At 42.9% G+C, this 16,200-nt stretch overlaps 1 protein-coding gene across 1 annotated transcript; it reads left to right on the forward strand.

Annotated features, from left to right (window-relative positions):
- The first annotated feature begins 398 nt into the window (after positions 1 to 398).
- Ces2e (carboxylesterase 2E) lies at positions 399 to 15,774 on the forward strand. Its single transcript, NM_001100477.1, has 13 exons — positions 399 to 474; positions 1,240 to 1,444; positions 8,929 to 9,067; positions 9,701 to 9,834; positions 9,923 to 10,181; positions 10,920 to 11,018; positions 11,309 to 11,449; positions 11,559 to 11,636; positions 11,873 to 12,017; positions 12,424 to 12,561; positions 12,937 to 13,009; positions 13,691 to 13,915; positions 15,251 to 15,774. Exons 1-12 carry the CDS (start codon positions 399 to 401, stop codon positions 13,875 to 13,877), a joined length of 1,674 nt encoding a protein of 557 aa, NP_001093947.1. The 3' UTR covers positions 13,878 to 13,915; positions 15,251 to 15,774.
- Positions 15,775 to 16,200: the final 426 nt, after the last annotated feature.

Here is a 16,200-nt window from a genome sequence, read left to right on the forward strand (position 1 = left end):
CAATCATTAAGAAAGTCCTTTATAGGTTTGTCTATAGCCAAATCTTGGCTATTCTCTGAGACATTTTCTCAATTGAGGCTCCCTCCTCTCTGATAACTCTAGCTTGTATCAAATTGACATAAAACTAGCCAGTGCATTATACCTTTCTAGGAGGCCAAGGAAAGAACAGAAGCTGTAGAGGTAGCTTTGCTCTGCCTTCTGGCCATTGCTTCTGTTATTTAGGACTGGTCAATAAAGCTCCCTTGCAAAAAGCACTTTGCTCTGCCCAATAAAACTCCTGCCTATGTTCCGCTAGATCAAATTCCTTGTCCCTGCCTGGACAAGGTACACATATTCTGTTTACTGTTGTTGAAACTCTATCACTTGTAATGGCACAGACTCGGGCCTGGAAGTCCATCATGCCACTGGAAAGTCTTCCTGGCTGGCTGAATGCTGTGGTCTGGGGGCTCCTGCTTCTCTTCTGCCAAGTGCAGGGTAAGACTCCCTAACTAGCAAATGAGGACCAGGATCAGAGCTGTCCAACTCTGCTGAGTCAGAGGCTGAGCTTATGAGAATGGAGGGAGGGGAAGACAGGGTGGACAGGAAATAGGAAAATGTGTAAGACACACTCAATGCCCCCTAAAAGAGGCTATAAAGAGCCCTGCAATCAGTGGAAGGGGAAGCACTTGGTCCTGCCAAGACTGAACCCCCAGTGAATGTGATTGTTGGGGGGAGGGCGGTAATGCGGGGAGGATGGGGAGGGGAACAACCATATAGAAGGGGAGGGGGAGGGGTTAGGGTGGATGTTGGCCCAGAAACTGGGAAAGGGAATAACAATCGAAATGTAAATAAGAAATACTCAAGTAAATAAAGATTAAAAAAAAGAGAAAGAAAGAAAAAGAGCCCTGCATGTGATGCAGGTCAGAAGGAAGAGGGTCTGTGGGATGGTTCTCTCCTGTGTGCTCCCATAGCTGTGGTTGGCTTTATCACTGACTTTGAACGATAATGACAATGATAATATGTTTGTGCCTCTGTGCTCTTGATGTGCTACCTCTTTGGTAAACACTCTGAGAAGTGTCCTGGAACTCTTCAAATGGACCCTGGGAGAGGTCCCTGGCTGTGGAAGTTAAGGAAAACCCTACCCCTATATCCCACATTAGACCTGAGAGACCTTAAGAGCTCTTCCCCAACTACCCTGGTAACAGTGTAGTAGCAGCTACCTGGAAAGTTCCAATCCTGATGGTATCTCTCTACCCACAGGCCAGGACTCAGCCAGCCCCATCAGAAACACGCACACGGGTCAAGTGAGAGGCAGTTTTGTCCATGTGAAGGACACTAAATCTGGTGTCCACACCTTCCTGGGAATTCCCTTTGCCAAGCCTCCTATAGGACCGCTGCGCTTTGCACCTCCTGAGCCACCTGAGCCATGGAGTGGTGTGAGAGATGGGACATCCCACCCTGCCATGTAAGTTCTGGGGTCCAAAGGACTTTAGGTCAGAGCTCTGTATCACAATGTAGTGTTCCCTCCATCTCAGCTCCATAGCAATTTGCTCAATGTGTTCAGGAGTCTTTAATGAATTTGTGCTAAGGTTTAGAGTAGATCCATGTTGCCAGGTCCTGGTCAGTCTGTCACTCACAGGGAGTTAGCAGCAGGACTGCATAGAGAAGCAAAGACAAGAGTTCTCTGATGCCAAGCTTGGTATGTTTCTAACGGGAGTTTCTGAGTCTAGTAGAATATACTTCAGGTTCCCAAGGAGAGCAGAAGAAATGGATATTTGCAAACCCAAAACCTGAAGGGAATTGGTCATGTCATCTCTGTAATCAGAAGCAAAGAATGCGTACATTTCTGCTCCTGCTCAGCTCCTGTTCATGCTCAGCTCACTTTCTTTTTTTTTTTCCTGTTAATCTTTTTTTTTTTTTATTAACTTGAGTATTTCTTATATACATTTCAAGTGTTATTCCCTTTCCCGGTTTCCGGGCAAACATCCCCCTCCCCCCTCCCCTTCCTTATGGGTGCTCCCCTCCCAACCCTCCCCCCATTGCCGCCCTCCCCCCATAGTCTAGTTCACTGGGGGTTCAGTCTTAGCAGGACCCAGGGCTTCCCCTTCCACTGCTGCTCTTACTAGGATATTCATTGCTACCTATGGGGTCAGAGTCCAGGGTCAGTCCATGTATAGTATTTAGGTAGTGGCTTAGTCCCTGGAAGCTCTGGTTGCTTGACATTGTTGTACTTTTGGGGTCTCGAGCCCCTTCAAGCTCTTCCAGTTCTTTCTCTGATTCCTTCAACGGGGGTCCTATTCTCAGTTCAGTGGTTTGCTGCTGGCATTCGCCTCTGTATTTGCTGTATTCTGGCTGTGTCTCTCAGGAGCGATCTACATCCGGCTCCTGTTGGTCTGCACTTCTTTGCTTCATCCATCTTGTCTAATTGGGTGGCTGTATATGTATGGGTCACATGTGGGGCAGGCTCCGAATGGGTGTTCCTTCAGTCTCTCTTTTAATCTTTGCCTCTCCCTTCCCTGCCAAGGGTATTCTTTTTCCTCATTTAAAGAAGGAGTGAAGCATTCACATTTTGATCATCCGTCTTGAGTTTCGTTTGTTCTAGGGATCTAGGGTAATTCAAGCATTTGGGCTAAAAGCCACTTATCAATGAGTGCATACCATGTATGTCTTTCTGTGATTGGGTTAGCTCACTCAGGATGATATTTTCCAGTTCCAACCATTTGCCTACGAATTTCATAAACTCGTTGTTTTTGATAGCTGAGTAATATTCCATTGTGTAGATGTACCACATTTTCTGTATCCATTCCTCTGTTGAAGGGCATCTGGGTTCTTTCCAGTTTCTGGCTATTATAAATAAGGCTGCGATGAACATAGTGGAGCACGTGTCTCTTTTATATGTTGGGGCATCCTTTGGGTATATGCCCAAGAGAGGTATAGCTGGATCCTCAGGCAGTTCAATGTCCAATTTTCTGAGGAACCTCCAGACTGATTTCCAGAATGGTTTTACCAGTCTGCAATCCCACCAACAATGGAGGAGTGTTCCTCTTTCTCCACATCCTCGCCAGCATCTGCTGTCACCTGAGTCTTTGATCTTAGCCATTCTCACTGGTGTGAGGTGAAATCTCAGGGTTGTTTTGATTTGCATTTCCCTCATGACTAAAGATGTTGAACATTTCTTTAGGTGTTTCTCAGCCATTCGGCATTCCTCAGCTGTGAATTCTTTGTTTAGCTCTGAACCCCATTTTTTAATAGGGTTATTTGTTTCCCTGCGGTCTAACTTCTTGAGTTCTTTGTATATTTTGGATATAAGACCTCTATCTGTTGTAGGATTGGTAAAGATCTTTTCCCAATCTGTTGGTTGCCGTTTTGTCCTAACCACCGTGTCCTGTGCCTTACAGAAGCTTTGCAGTTTTATGAGATCCCATTTGTCGATTCTTGATCTTAGAGCATAAGCCATTGGTGTATTGTTCAGGAAATTTTTTCCAGTGCCCATGTGTTTCAGATGCTTCCCTAGTTTTTCTTCTATTAGTTTGAGTGTGTCTGGTTTGATGTGGAGGTCCTTGATCCACTTGGACTTAAGCTTTGTACAGGGTGATAAGCATGGATCGATCTGCATTCTTCTACATGTTGCCCTCCAGTTGAACCAGCACCATTTGCTGAAAATGCTATCTTTTTTCCATTGGATGGTTTTGGCTCCTTTGTCAAAAATCAAGTGACCATAGGTGTGTGGGTTCATTTCTGGGTCTTCAATTCTATTCCATTGGTCTATCTGTCTGTCTCTGTACCAGTACCATGCAGTTTTTATCACTATTGCTCTGTAATACTGCTTGAGTTCAGGGATAGTGATTCCCCCTGAAGTCCTTTTATTGTTGAGGATAGCTTTAGCTATCCTGGGTTTTTTGTTATTCCAGATGAATTTGCAAATTGTTCTGTCTAACTCTTTGAAGAATTGGATTGGTATTTTGATGGGGATTGCATTGAATCTGTAGATTGCTTTTGGTAAAATGGCCATTTTTACTATATTAATCCTGCCAATCCATGAGCATGGAAGATCTTTCCATCTTCTGAGGTCTTCTTCAATTTCTTTCCTCAGTGTCTTGAAGTTCTTATTGTACAGATCTTTTACTTGCTTGGTTAAAGTCACACCGAGGTACTTTATATTATTTGGGTCTATTATGAAGGGTGTAGTTTCCCTAATTTCTTTCTCGGCTTGTTTCTCTTTTGTATAGAGGAAGGCAACTGATTTATTTGAGTTAATTTTATACCCAGCCACTTTGCTGAAGTTGTTTATCAGCTTTAGTAGTTCTCTGGTGGACCTTTTGGGATCACTTAAATATACTATCATGTCATCTGCAAATAGTGATATTTTGACTTCTTCTTTTCCGATCTGTATCCCCTTGATCTCCTTTTGTTGTCTGATTGCTCTGGCTAGAACTTCAAGAACTATATTGAATAAGTAGGGAGAGAGTGGGCAGCCTTGTCTAGTCCCTGATTTTAGTGGGATTGCTTCAAGTTTCTCTCCATTTAGTTTAATGTTAGCAACTGGTTTGCTGTATATGGCTTTTACTATGTTTAGGTATGGGCCTTGAATTCCTATTCTTTCCAGGACTTTTATCATGAAGGGGTGTTGAATTTTGTCAAATGCTTTCTCAGCATCTAATGAAATGATCATGTGGTTCTGTTCTTTCAGTTTGTTTATATGATGGATCACGTTGACGGTTTTCCGTATATTAAACCATCCCTGCATGCCTGGGATGAAGCCTACTTGATCATGGTGGATGATTGTTTTGATGTGCTCTTGAATTCGGTTTGCCAGAATTTTATTGAATATTTTTGCGTCGATATTCATAAGGGAAATTGGTCTGAAGTTCTCTTTCTTTGTTGTGTCTTTGTGTGGTTTAGGTATAAGAGTAATTGTGGCTTCGTAGAAGGAATTCGGTAGTGCTCCATCTGTTTCAATTTTGTGGAATAGTTTGGATAATATTGGTATGAGGTCTTCTATGAAGGTTTGATAGAATTCTGCACTAAACCCGTCTGGACCTGGGCTCTTTTTGGTTGGAAGACCTTTAATGACTGCTTCTATTTCCTTAGGAGTTATGGGGTTGTTTAACTGGTTTATCTGTTCCTGATTTAACTTCGATACCTGGTATCTGTCTAGGAAATTGTCCATTTCCTGAAGATTTTCAAGTTTTGTTGAATATAGGTTTTTATAGTAAGATCTGATGATTTTTTGAATTTCCTCTGAATCTGTAGTTATGTCTCCCTTTTCATTTCTGATTTTGTTAATTTGGACGCGCTCTCTGTGTCCTCTTGTTAGTCTGGCTAAGGGTTTATCTATCTTGTTGATTTTCTCAAAGAACCAACTTTTGGTTCTGTTGATTCTTTCTATGGTCCTTTTTGTTTCTACTTGGTTGATTTCAGCTCTGAGTTTGATTATTTCCTGCCTTCTACTCCTCCTGGGTGTATTTGCTTCTTTTTGTTCTAGAGCTTTTAGGTGTGCTGTCAAGCTGCTGACATATGCTCTTTCCTGTTCTTTCTGCAGGCACTCAGCGCTATGAGTTTTCCTCTTAGCACAGCTTTCATTGTGTCCCATAAGTTTGGGTATGTTGTATCTTCATTTTCATTAAATTCTAAAAAGTTTTTAATTTCTTTCTTTATTCCTTCCTTGACCAGGTTATCATTGAGTAGAGCATTGTTCAATTTCCACGTATATGTGGGCATTCTTCCCTTATTGTTATTGAAGACCGGTTTTAGGCCGTGGTGGTCCGATAGCATACATGGGATTATTTCTATCTTTCTGTACCTGTTGAGGCCCGTTTTTTGACCAATTATATGGTCAATTTTGGAGAAAGTACCATGAGGAGCTGAGAAGAAGGTATATCCTTTTGCTTTAGGATAGAATGTTCTATAAATATCCGTTAAGTCCATTTGGCTCATGACTTCTCTTAGTCTGTCGACATCACTGTTTAATTTCTGTTTCCATGATCTGTTCATTGATGAGAGTGGTGTGTTGAAATCTCCCACTATTATTGTGTGAGGTGCAATGTGTGCTTTGAGCTTTAGTAAGGTTTCTTTTACGTATGTAGGTGCCCTTGTATTTGGGGCATAGACATTTAGGATTGAGAGTTCATCTTGGTGGATTTTTCCTTTGATGAATATGAAGTGTCCTTCCTTATCTTTTTTGATGACTTTTAGTTGGAAATTGATTTTATTTGATATTAGAATGGCTACTCCAGCTTGCTTCTTCTGACCATTTGCTTGGAAAGTTGTTTTCCAGCCTTTCACTCTGAGGTAGTGTCTGTCTTTGTCTCTGAGGTGTGTTTCCTGTAGGCAGCAGAATGCAGGGTCCTCGTTGCGTATCCAGTTTGTTAATCTATGTCTTTTTATTGGGGAGTTGAGGCCATTGATATTGAGAGATATTAAGGAATAGTGATTATTGCTTCCCATTATATTCATATTTGGATGTGAGGTTATGTTTGTGTGCTTTCATTCTCTTTGTTTTGTTGCCAAGACGATTAGTTTCTTGCTTCTTCTAGGGTATAGCTTGCCTCCTTATGTTGGGCTTTACCATTTATTATCCTTTGTAGTGCTGGATTTGTAGAAAGATATTGTGTAAATTTGGTTTTGTCATGGAATATCTTGGTTTCTCCATCAATGTTAATTGAGAGTTTTGCTGGATACAGTAACCTGGGCTGGCATTTGTGTTCTCTTAGGGTCTGTATGACATCAGTCCAGGATCTTCTGGCCTTCATAGTTTCTGGCGAGAAGTCTGGTGTGATTCTGATAGGTCTGCCTTTATATGTTACTTGACCTTTTTCCCTTACTGCTTTTAATATTCTTTCTTTATTTTGTGCGTTTGGTGTTTTGACAATTATGTGACGGGAGGTGTTTCTTTTCTGGTCCAATCTATTTGGAGTTCTGTAGGCTTCTTGTATGTCTATGGGTATCTCTTTTTTTAGGTTAGGGAAGTTTTCTTCTATGATTTTGTTGAAGATATTTACTGGTCCTTTGAGCTGGGAGTCTTCACTCTCTTCTGTACCTATTATCCTTAGGTTTGATCTTCTCATTGAGTCCTGGATTTCCTGTATGTTTTGGACCAGTAGCTTTTTCCGCTTTACATTATCTTTGACAGTTGAGTCAATGATTTCTATGGAATCTTCTGCTCCTGAGATTCTCTCTTCCATCTCTTGTATTCTGTTGGTGAAGCTTGTATCTACAGCTCCTTGTCTCTTCTTTTGGTTTTCTATATTCAGGGTTGTTTCCATGTGTTTTTTCTTGATTGCTTCTATTTCCATTTTTAATTCCTTCAACTGTTTGATTGTGTTTTCCTGGAATTCTTTCAGGGATTTTTGTGTCTTCTCTCTATGGGCTTCTACTTGTTTATTTATGTTTTCCTGGAATTCTTTCAGCGATTTTTGTGTCTCCTCTCTATGGGCTTCTACTTGTTTATTTATGTTTTCCTGGAATTCTTTCATGGATTTTTGAGATTCTTTCAGGCTTTTTTGCGATTCCTCTCTGTAGGCTTCTACTTGTTCTCTAAGGGAGTTCTTCACGTCTTTCTTGAAGTCCTCCAGCATCATGATCAAATATGATTTTGAAACTAGATCTTGCTTTTCTGGTGTGTTTGGATATTCCATGTTTGTTTTGATGGGAGAATTGGACTCCGATGGTGCCATGTAGTCTTGGTTTCTGTTGCTTGGGTTCCTGCGCTTGCCTCTCGCCATCAGATTATCTCTAGTGTTACTTTGTTCTGCTATTTCTGACAGTGGCTAGACTGTCCTATAAGCCTGTGTGTCAGGAGTGCTGTAGACCTGTTTTCCTCTCTTTCAGTCAGTTATGGGGACAGAGTGTTCTGCTTTCCAGTGTGTAGTTTTTCCTCTCTACAGGTCTTCAGCTGTTCCTGTGGGCCTGTGTCTTGAGTTCACCAGGCAGCTTTCTTGCAGCAGAAAAGTTGGTCTTACCTGTGGTCCCGGGGCTCAAGTTCGCTCGTGGGGTGCTGCCCACGTGCTCTCTGCAGCGGCAGCAACCAGGAAGACCTGTGCCGCCCCTTCCGGGAGCTTCAGTGCACCAGGGTTCCAGATGGTCTTTGGCTTTTTCCTCTGGCGTCCGAGATGTGTGTGCAGAGAGCAGTCTCTTCTGGTTTCCCAGGCTTGTCTGCCTCTCTGAAAGTTCAGCTCTCCCTCCCACGGGATTTGGGTGCAGAGAACTGTTTATCCAGTCTGTTTCCTTCAGATTCTGGTGGTGTCTCAGGCAGGGGTCCTGCCGCTCCTGGGCCCTCCCCCACGGGAGCCCAGAGGCCTTATACAGTTTCCTCTTGGGCCAGGGATGTGGGCAGGAGTGAGCAGTGTTGGTGGTCTCTTCCGCTCTGCAGCCTCAGGAGTGCCCACCTGACCAGGCGGTTGGGTCTCTCTCTCACACCTCAGCTCACTTTCTTTACCCTTGGTGGGGAAGCTTATTCTCTGTGGAATGGTCCCTCCCATAATGAGTAGATCTTCCTACCTTCATTAAAATAATCAAGACAATCCATCAGAGTCAAGGCTGATCTGATCTAAACAAGCCCTCACTGAGACTTTTCCCCCCAGGTAATTCTACAAGGTGTCAAGTCAATGACCAAGACCAACCAACACACCAGGCCTTAAAGAGCACAGAGGAAGTGGTGAATGTCAACACAGGCAGTCAATTATTATTATAGAGACCCCTAGAAGTCTCTCAATCCCTGACTCAGAAAGAATATCATCTAGGGCCCCTTCAATCTGGAAGCCTCCCTGGAAGTCAGGCTCTACCCCAGTTTCCATGAATCTTGTGACCTTTACCTTGTTAGAAAGGGACTTTGGAGGAGGATCCTGCCTTAGCTTTCTGAGGAACAATAAAAGTGGCTGCAAGCAAATCCAGATTAAGGCTTTCACCCAGTGCATATCTCTTAGAATAAAGGTCTGTCACTGCCACCAGGTGTCTACAGAATATCGATGGACTGAATCTAGAAAATCTGAAAATTAAGATGAGCAGGTCTCCTGTCTCTATGTCTGAAGACTGCCTATACCTCAGCATCTACACACCAGCCCACACCCATAAGGACTCTAATCTGCCTGTGAGTTCAAGCCATGGTCAACTGGATGAAGGGGGGAGGATTTCTTTCTCAGGCAGATTGGAAAGGAAAAAATAAACTGAGCCTCACCAATGAGAGAGTTTCCCTATAGGTTCAAGAAGGACTTTTCACACATAGTGGGCAGTTAAACCCTGGGTGGAGGGCACAGAGAATTTGAGTTCTGAGATGTCAGAGGCTTGTCTCTTTGATCTACTAGGGACTCATTTTACCAACCTGAGCCCACAGACCTATTCAGGCACTCAAGGGCAGAATGCCAAGGGCACTCAAATTTCTAGCTTCAGAATCTGTTGCACCAATGAGATTTCATGCTCCTTTTGGATAATAGCCAGGAAGTGACATTCATGAAGACGCTTCTTTTTGTTCTACTTTTGAAGGTTCTGTGAATAGTGGTGGAACTACTTTGTATCTAGAGCTACAAATCCACAATAAGATTCCCCAGTGAGGAGAGAAGAGATAGAAAAATTCTGATTGGACTAAGTAGTCCATCTGTGGCCCAGGTCCAGAATTCTGTCTGTATGTGTACCTGTGCAGAAACAAAGCATTTGATTATCTAATAAGCAATCCAGTGGAGCTTGGGATGTGAAGGAGTCTTTGGCATTGTCCTGATTTCTCCAGGTGATGGTATGGATCCATGGAGGTGGGCTATGTTGGGGCATGGCTTCCACGTATGATGGATCTATGCTGGCAGCCATTGAGGATGTGGTGGTGGTCACTATCCAGTACCGCCTAGGTATCCTGGGCTTCTTCAGGTGAGCCCGGGGCTGAATAGGGTAATGGGGGTTTAACATTAAACAGAAATAGAACAGCTCTGTGATCCCTGTTCCTACCACTTCTCAGCACTGGAGATGAACATGCCAGAGGCAACTGGGGATACCTAGACCAAGTGGCTGCCCTACGGTGGGTCCAGCAGAACATCGTCCACTTTGGAGGCAACCCTGACCGGGTCACTATTTTTGGAGAGTCAGCAGGTGGCATAAGTGTGTCTTCACATGTTGTGTCCCCCATGTCCCAAGGGCTCTTCCATGGTGCCATCATGGAGAGTGGAGTGGCACTACTACCTAACCTTATCTCCAACACCTCTGAGGTGATCTACACAGTGAGTACCCTCTACCATCCAAGTCTTGAGCAACACAGCCCTCACACATAAGAACTCTGGCATTCTTTTCATTGGAAAAAGCATGAACTACAGGAAATAGCTTTTTCTCATTATTTCTCCAACCTTAAAGGTTGGAATCTACTCCTGGCTGCTTTATTCATACTATGTATGCTATATGGCCAGCAAGGATGTACTCACTAATTTCCATTATTAGTTTAAAAAAAACATATGCATGAGCTGGAGAGATGGCTCAATTGGCAAAATTGCTTGCTATGCAAATGTGATGACCTGAGTTTAAATACTCAGGATTCATAAAAGGTTTGATACAGTAACATATGTCTTAGCCCAACGCTCCTATTGCTTGATGGAGAACAAAGACAGGAGATTTTTGGAGTGTCCCAGGCCAAGTACCCTGGTGTAGGCTGTTTCAAACCAAGAGACATTGTTTCAAGCAAGGTGGAAGAGGAAGATTCACATATACAAGTCGTGGTAGGCATGCACACCCATGCACACAGGAACACACACATTTATACCGATTTAAAAGGGAAAGAAAACAAATACTGTGCGGGTAGAACTGTCTTTCTGGCTATCACCTCTGAGCAATAGGAATGTAGTAACAATTTCATACTTGCTCCAGACCACATATAGTACAGATCTTCAATAGCATCTAGATGGAATTGGGAAGACTCTTCTATCTGCCTTGAAGGATGAGGCAGCTCCTGCATGGTCTCTTTACAGATGGTAGCCAACCTATCTGGATGTGAGCCTGTGGATTCAGAGGCCTTGATGAGCTGCCTACGAGAGAAGAGTGAAGAGGAAATGCTGGCTATTAACAATGTGGGAAGAATTATGTGGCTTTGAGAATGGGTGATAGGACAGTGTGGGACAGACAGTTCACACTATTCTAAACAAATTCACCTTTACATCTTTGTGTCTTTTTAGTTCTGGGTGCAAAATGAACAGCATAATAGACTAATCTAAGTGTAAGGTCCCTTCTAGGGTGGGTGTGGGAGGTAGATAAGCATCCTGAGATCAATTTAGGAAATTGGAAAAATGGTTTGGGTAATTCAGTAGGCACTGAATACCTATAGGACTGACTTTGAGCATTGACTTTTAATACCTCATAGATCGTCAGGACCATCTCTGGTGTGGTAGATGGGAAGTTCTTACCCAGGCACCCCTTGGAGTTGTTGGCCTCTGTGGATTTTCACCCTGTCCCCAGCATCATTGGTATCAATAGTGATGAATATGGTTGGATAATTCCCATGGTGAGGCACAGTTCCAATCTCTGGAAAGCCTGGGGCTCATATTGTGGGTGGAAAAAACTCAGAATCAGGTCAATCCTATTTTACACTTACAATTGCCCTCATATCCCAGCTCCACCCTGATAGCACCATGAAGGAAATAAACAGAGAGACCATGCGGGCTGTTCTGAAGAACACAGCAGTACAGATGGTGAGATTTTATAGGTTCTCCCCCAATAAAGAGGGTATTCCATTTGCTCTGCCCAGACAACAACCCCTGAAATAAAGGTTGTTGTATGTGTGTGTTTCTGGGTAGGTTCATTCCAGAGCTTACAACCATGCTTCTGTATCCTATCTCAACCAGGGCTCCATTTCTCCATTTCAAGGCTCTTATTCCCCTATCCAATGGTCTGGCTAACTTCAGTCTTTCTGATGTTTCTGATATAGATGCTGCCTCCTGAGTGTAGTGATTTGTTGATGGAAGAGTACATGGGGGACACTGAGGATTCCAAGACTCTCCAAATACAGTTCAATGAGATGATGGGGGACTTCATATTTGTGATTCCTGCTCTTCAAGTAGCACACTTTCAGCGTGAGTATATCTATAACAAGACCAAGAGGGAAGCTCTGAATTGTGATTCTAGGTAAGCTCTGTAGTGTCCAGGCCTGATGCATGTCTTGATCTGGTCTCTATACCAGGCACCTGAGGACACTTACCTCAGTAAATCCTTATGTCTAGTGTAAGGCAGTAGGATTTTATCTATGTACATGTGAGAAAACATGTTTGTGCTACTCACTAACTTGTCTAATCAGTGTGGGAAGGCTGAGTTGACTGTTAACAGGTTTTTCCCATTGGCAGTAACCTAGCCTGGAGCTCTGAACTCAACTGATGTAATTCCAGTTAATTAGATACCAAGGCATCTTTGCATAAAAGATGAAGCAGAACATCTTCTTCATCCATAAGAAATTACTATGTCACAATGTGTCTTCACTCCCAGGTTCCCATGCTCCTGTCTATTTTTATGAGTTCCAGCATCAGTCCAACTTCCTGAAGGATATCAGGCCACCTCATGTGAAGGCTGACCATGGTGATGAGCTTCCTTATGTGATTGGATACTTATTCTGGGACATGAAATGTGAGTCTTCTTTACTTTCCATGAACTTCAGACAGCCCTAGAAGGGTCCCTGAAGGAGGAGCAAGTTTTCAGTCCAACTCAGGAAATCAAGACTCTGGGAGAGGACAGAATCAAGTGCATACACGGTTGACAATGGTACGCCAGAGTTAGAACCCGGATCCTTCCTAGTCTGGCCTGTTCTAGGAGGAACACTGGAGCAGAAATGAAACTCGGAGGTTTCAATTAGAGGCTTAGCTAGATCTTGGATCCTGGATCTTGTTGGAAGGAAGAACCAGGCTTTGAGTTCAGGGTCAGGCTATAGTTGGGATGGTGATTGTAAGCTTGGGTGGACAGCTGCAGTGGGTTGCTAAGACCTTGTTTTGTCTCTGTCTGCAGTTGTCTTCACTGAGGAGGAGAAGCTGCTAAGCAGGAAGATGATAAAGTACTGGGCCAATTTTGCACGTCACGGGTGAGAGGATGTCCCTCCCTCAACCTTCTCAAAAATGAGTCGCCATCCAGGTCTCTGTTTGAGGTTGTCTCAGTACTATGAAATGCCCTTCATTATCTGATAGAATCCTACACAAGGTTCACTTAGATAGACACTTTATATATTCTGGTTACTGTTCATCTCACAATTACCTGGTGGTTAGGCCACAGTTTGTAGATCTTTAGATATTGCTTCATACATGGTATCTTGAGGTTTTCCTGCTGTGAACAGACACAATGACCAAGACAAGTCTTATAAAGGACAACATTTAATTGGGACTGGCTTACAGGTTCCAAGGTTCAGTCCATTATCATCAACATGGGAGTATGGCAGCATCCAGGAAGGCAGAGTTGTACATCTTCATCTGAAGGCTGCTAGTTGAAGACTGAATTCCAGGAAGCTAGGATGAGGGTCTTAAGTCCACACCCACAGAGACACACCTATTCCATCAAGGCCACACATCCTAATAGTGCCAGTCTCTGGGCAAAGCATATACAAACCATCACACAAGAAGACACAAAACAGCTCTGGTAACCTTACCGTACATGGAGCAAGTACTACTGGGTGACATCTATGTCCTTCCTTATATAAGGACATCTGCTCTGACACTCTTAACCCTCTATTCTGCTTGGACCACTTCCATGATGGATGGCATATCCACAGGAATCCCAACAGTGAGGGTCTACCCTACTGGCCTGCATTGGACCATGATGAGCAGTACCTGCAGCTGGACATCCAGCCTGTTGTGGGCCGAGCCCTGAAGGCCAGAAGGCTGAAATTCTGGACCAAGACTCTGCCCCAGAAGATCCAAGAGCTAAAGGGTTCTCAGGACAATCACACAGAGCTATAATGTCCTGTGTCAAGAAAACTGTGTAGACTTGAGTACAGGTAAGGAAATTCTAAGGTTCCTAAATACCACTGAGGAGCTTGAGTTCCAAACTTCTATGTTTCTCCATAAACTAACACATGAAAAACCCTCTGCCTGTTACTTTTTACTCATACTGCTAGGCCATCTTTACTAAAACCAATCAATAAATGCTCTCATAAAATTATGGAGGTGTGAGCCCTGAAATGCTTCATCTTCTTTCACAGTCCACTGTGCCAGGGCCTCTTTTCTCTTCTCCTCTACTCAAAGCTGACCCTCTACAAACAAATCAGAAGCTTTAGGGACTACTGATTCTATGCAGTGGGCCATGTAAACTCCACATCTTTTCTTAGCAAGTTCATGTTTTCTCATACTTACAAGTGGCCAATAGAAAAGCTAACTATCTAGGGTCCCATTGTCTTTCCAATTTCAGGCTGTTGTTCCAAATAGGGTGTAAATTGAAAGCTAGGTTTTGGGGCAGATACTTTGGCAGATATTTAGAGGGTGAGATAGGAGAATTTGCATTAGCACCAGAGTTCCAGTCTAGTGTGAACAATATAGCATGATTCTTATCTCCAAATCAAAATAAAAAGTCATAAGTTGAGTAATTTATAAACAACATATATGATACATATATACATATATACAACACACACACATATATATGTATATATATATATATATGATACACACTCACATATATATGGTCAAGATGCCATCAGATTTGCTGTGAGTCAAGAGTTGGTTCTTTACCTAATAATCACACCTTGTGTACTCTCTAAATGAATGGTTCTCAACCTTCCTAGTGCTGAGACATTTTAATATAGTTCCACATATTTTAGTGATCTTCAACCATAAAATTATTTTTATTACTACTTCATAACTGTAATTTTGCTATTGTTATGAATCATAATGTAGATATCTGATTTGCAGATGGTCTTGGGCAACACCCATGAAAAGGAGTCCACTCTCAAGGGTGTTGAAAACCATTGCTCTAGATAAATGTACAAACAATGGCACTCTGGATCTTCTAAAGGTCTTAACTCTAAATACCATCACATTAGGGAGTAGGTTTCAGAAAATTAATTTGAGCTGCATAAGCTTTTTGACAATAGCTATCAGAGTTCTCTGGTGCCAACAACTGAGGATATCAACTACCCAAAGTATGTTTGTATATATTGTCCTTGAATATGAAATCTCATCTATTTCTTTTCCAAATGGTGATCGGTTCACTTTCCTGGGAAGTAGGACTAGACCTGTTCCTAGGCTAATCCAGCTGAGACAGTAGTTAGGGAAATCCTGGAGGTCTCAGTGGGTTTCTTGGTTATCTACCTTCTAAAGTTTGTTCTTGTTCTTAGGGTTTCTGAAGCCTCTAAAGTCTACACTTGAATGGATATATCACATCTGTTGGATGACCCTGCAATTAAGGTTGAAGTCGACCATGTCTAGATAAGCTCTCTGAACCTGGTGCAAAATGGAAGACTCCCTTTCTCAGTGGGGTTTCCTCTCCTTTGCCCAATCTTATCTGGAAAGTGTTCTAAGCACAAGTGCCTGACCTTATCTAGAGAATGGCCTTGCACAAAGCTTCCTGCAAGTGCCGCAAGGTTCAGCACATACATCCCACTCAGTCCTTCCCACCATATGATAATTAGGTACTGTTATGACCAATCAGCCACTCCTGCCTGTAACCCCAGAAATCCTCTGAGGAAAGTCACATAACTTATGGCCAGATTACAGATTCAACTTCCTCTTTCAGGATATGAACTTGTCCAGCAGGTTCTTGGCATATTCCTCTTCATGTAAATGAAACATTCCCACCCTAATAAATAATCTACCTTCACCCTGGAAATCCCTACCCACACCCCAAGATCTACATAGTGCTTGTTCACCCCTAATAAAGTTGATCTGTCTCACTGAAGCTGATCTCAGAAATCAATCCTTCTGTTGGTACTCACACCATATGAACCCCATGCCCTCCTCCCCACCCCTGCTCCCTTTGTCCTCATGTACTGATGGCCAACAGCTCCAGGGGAGAAAGGAGCATCACACACATCTCTGAAGATGTTTGGTTGTGACATGAGATCTGGGATGAACTATTGTACCAAACCCTGCTTCCTGGCATCCACCAAACCTCTTTATGGTGCTGTGGTTTGGAAACTGCATATAATTTAGAACCACTAATGGCCCATCTCTCTAGTCAGTACAGAATTTGTGACTGCCTCTGCCATTAAGACAGTGTGTTTGAGACTCAAGTTATGCTTTCCCTTGACTGCAGGTTTCACTGCATAGATGAAGAAAACATACTTTG

This window comes from Rattus norvegicus, chromosome 19 (genome assembly GCF_036323735.1).
Source record: "Rattus norvegicus strain BN/NHsdMcwi chromosome 19, GRCr8, whole genome shotgun sequence".
NCBI lineage: Eukaryota > Metazoa > Chordata > Mammalia > Rodentia > Muridae > Rattus > Rattus norvegicus.

What these genes read in the sequence shown, in the direction of transcription:
- Ces2e (NM_001100477.1), top strand. Translation starts at nt 399, where the DNA reads ATGCCACTGGAAAGTCTTCCTGGCTGGCTGAATGCTGTGGTCTGGGGG. An exon ending in ATAAGGACTCTAATCTGCCT is followed by an intron (nt 9,068 to 9,700) that starts GTGAGTTCAAGC and finishes TGATTTCTCCAG; the next exon opens with GTGATGGTATGGATCCATGG. An exon ending in CTTATTCTGGGACATGAAAT is followed by an intron (nt 12,562 to 12,936) that starts GTGAGTCTTCTT and finishes CTCTGTCTGCAG; the next exon opens with TTGTCTTCACTGAGGAGGAG.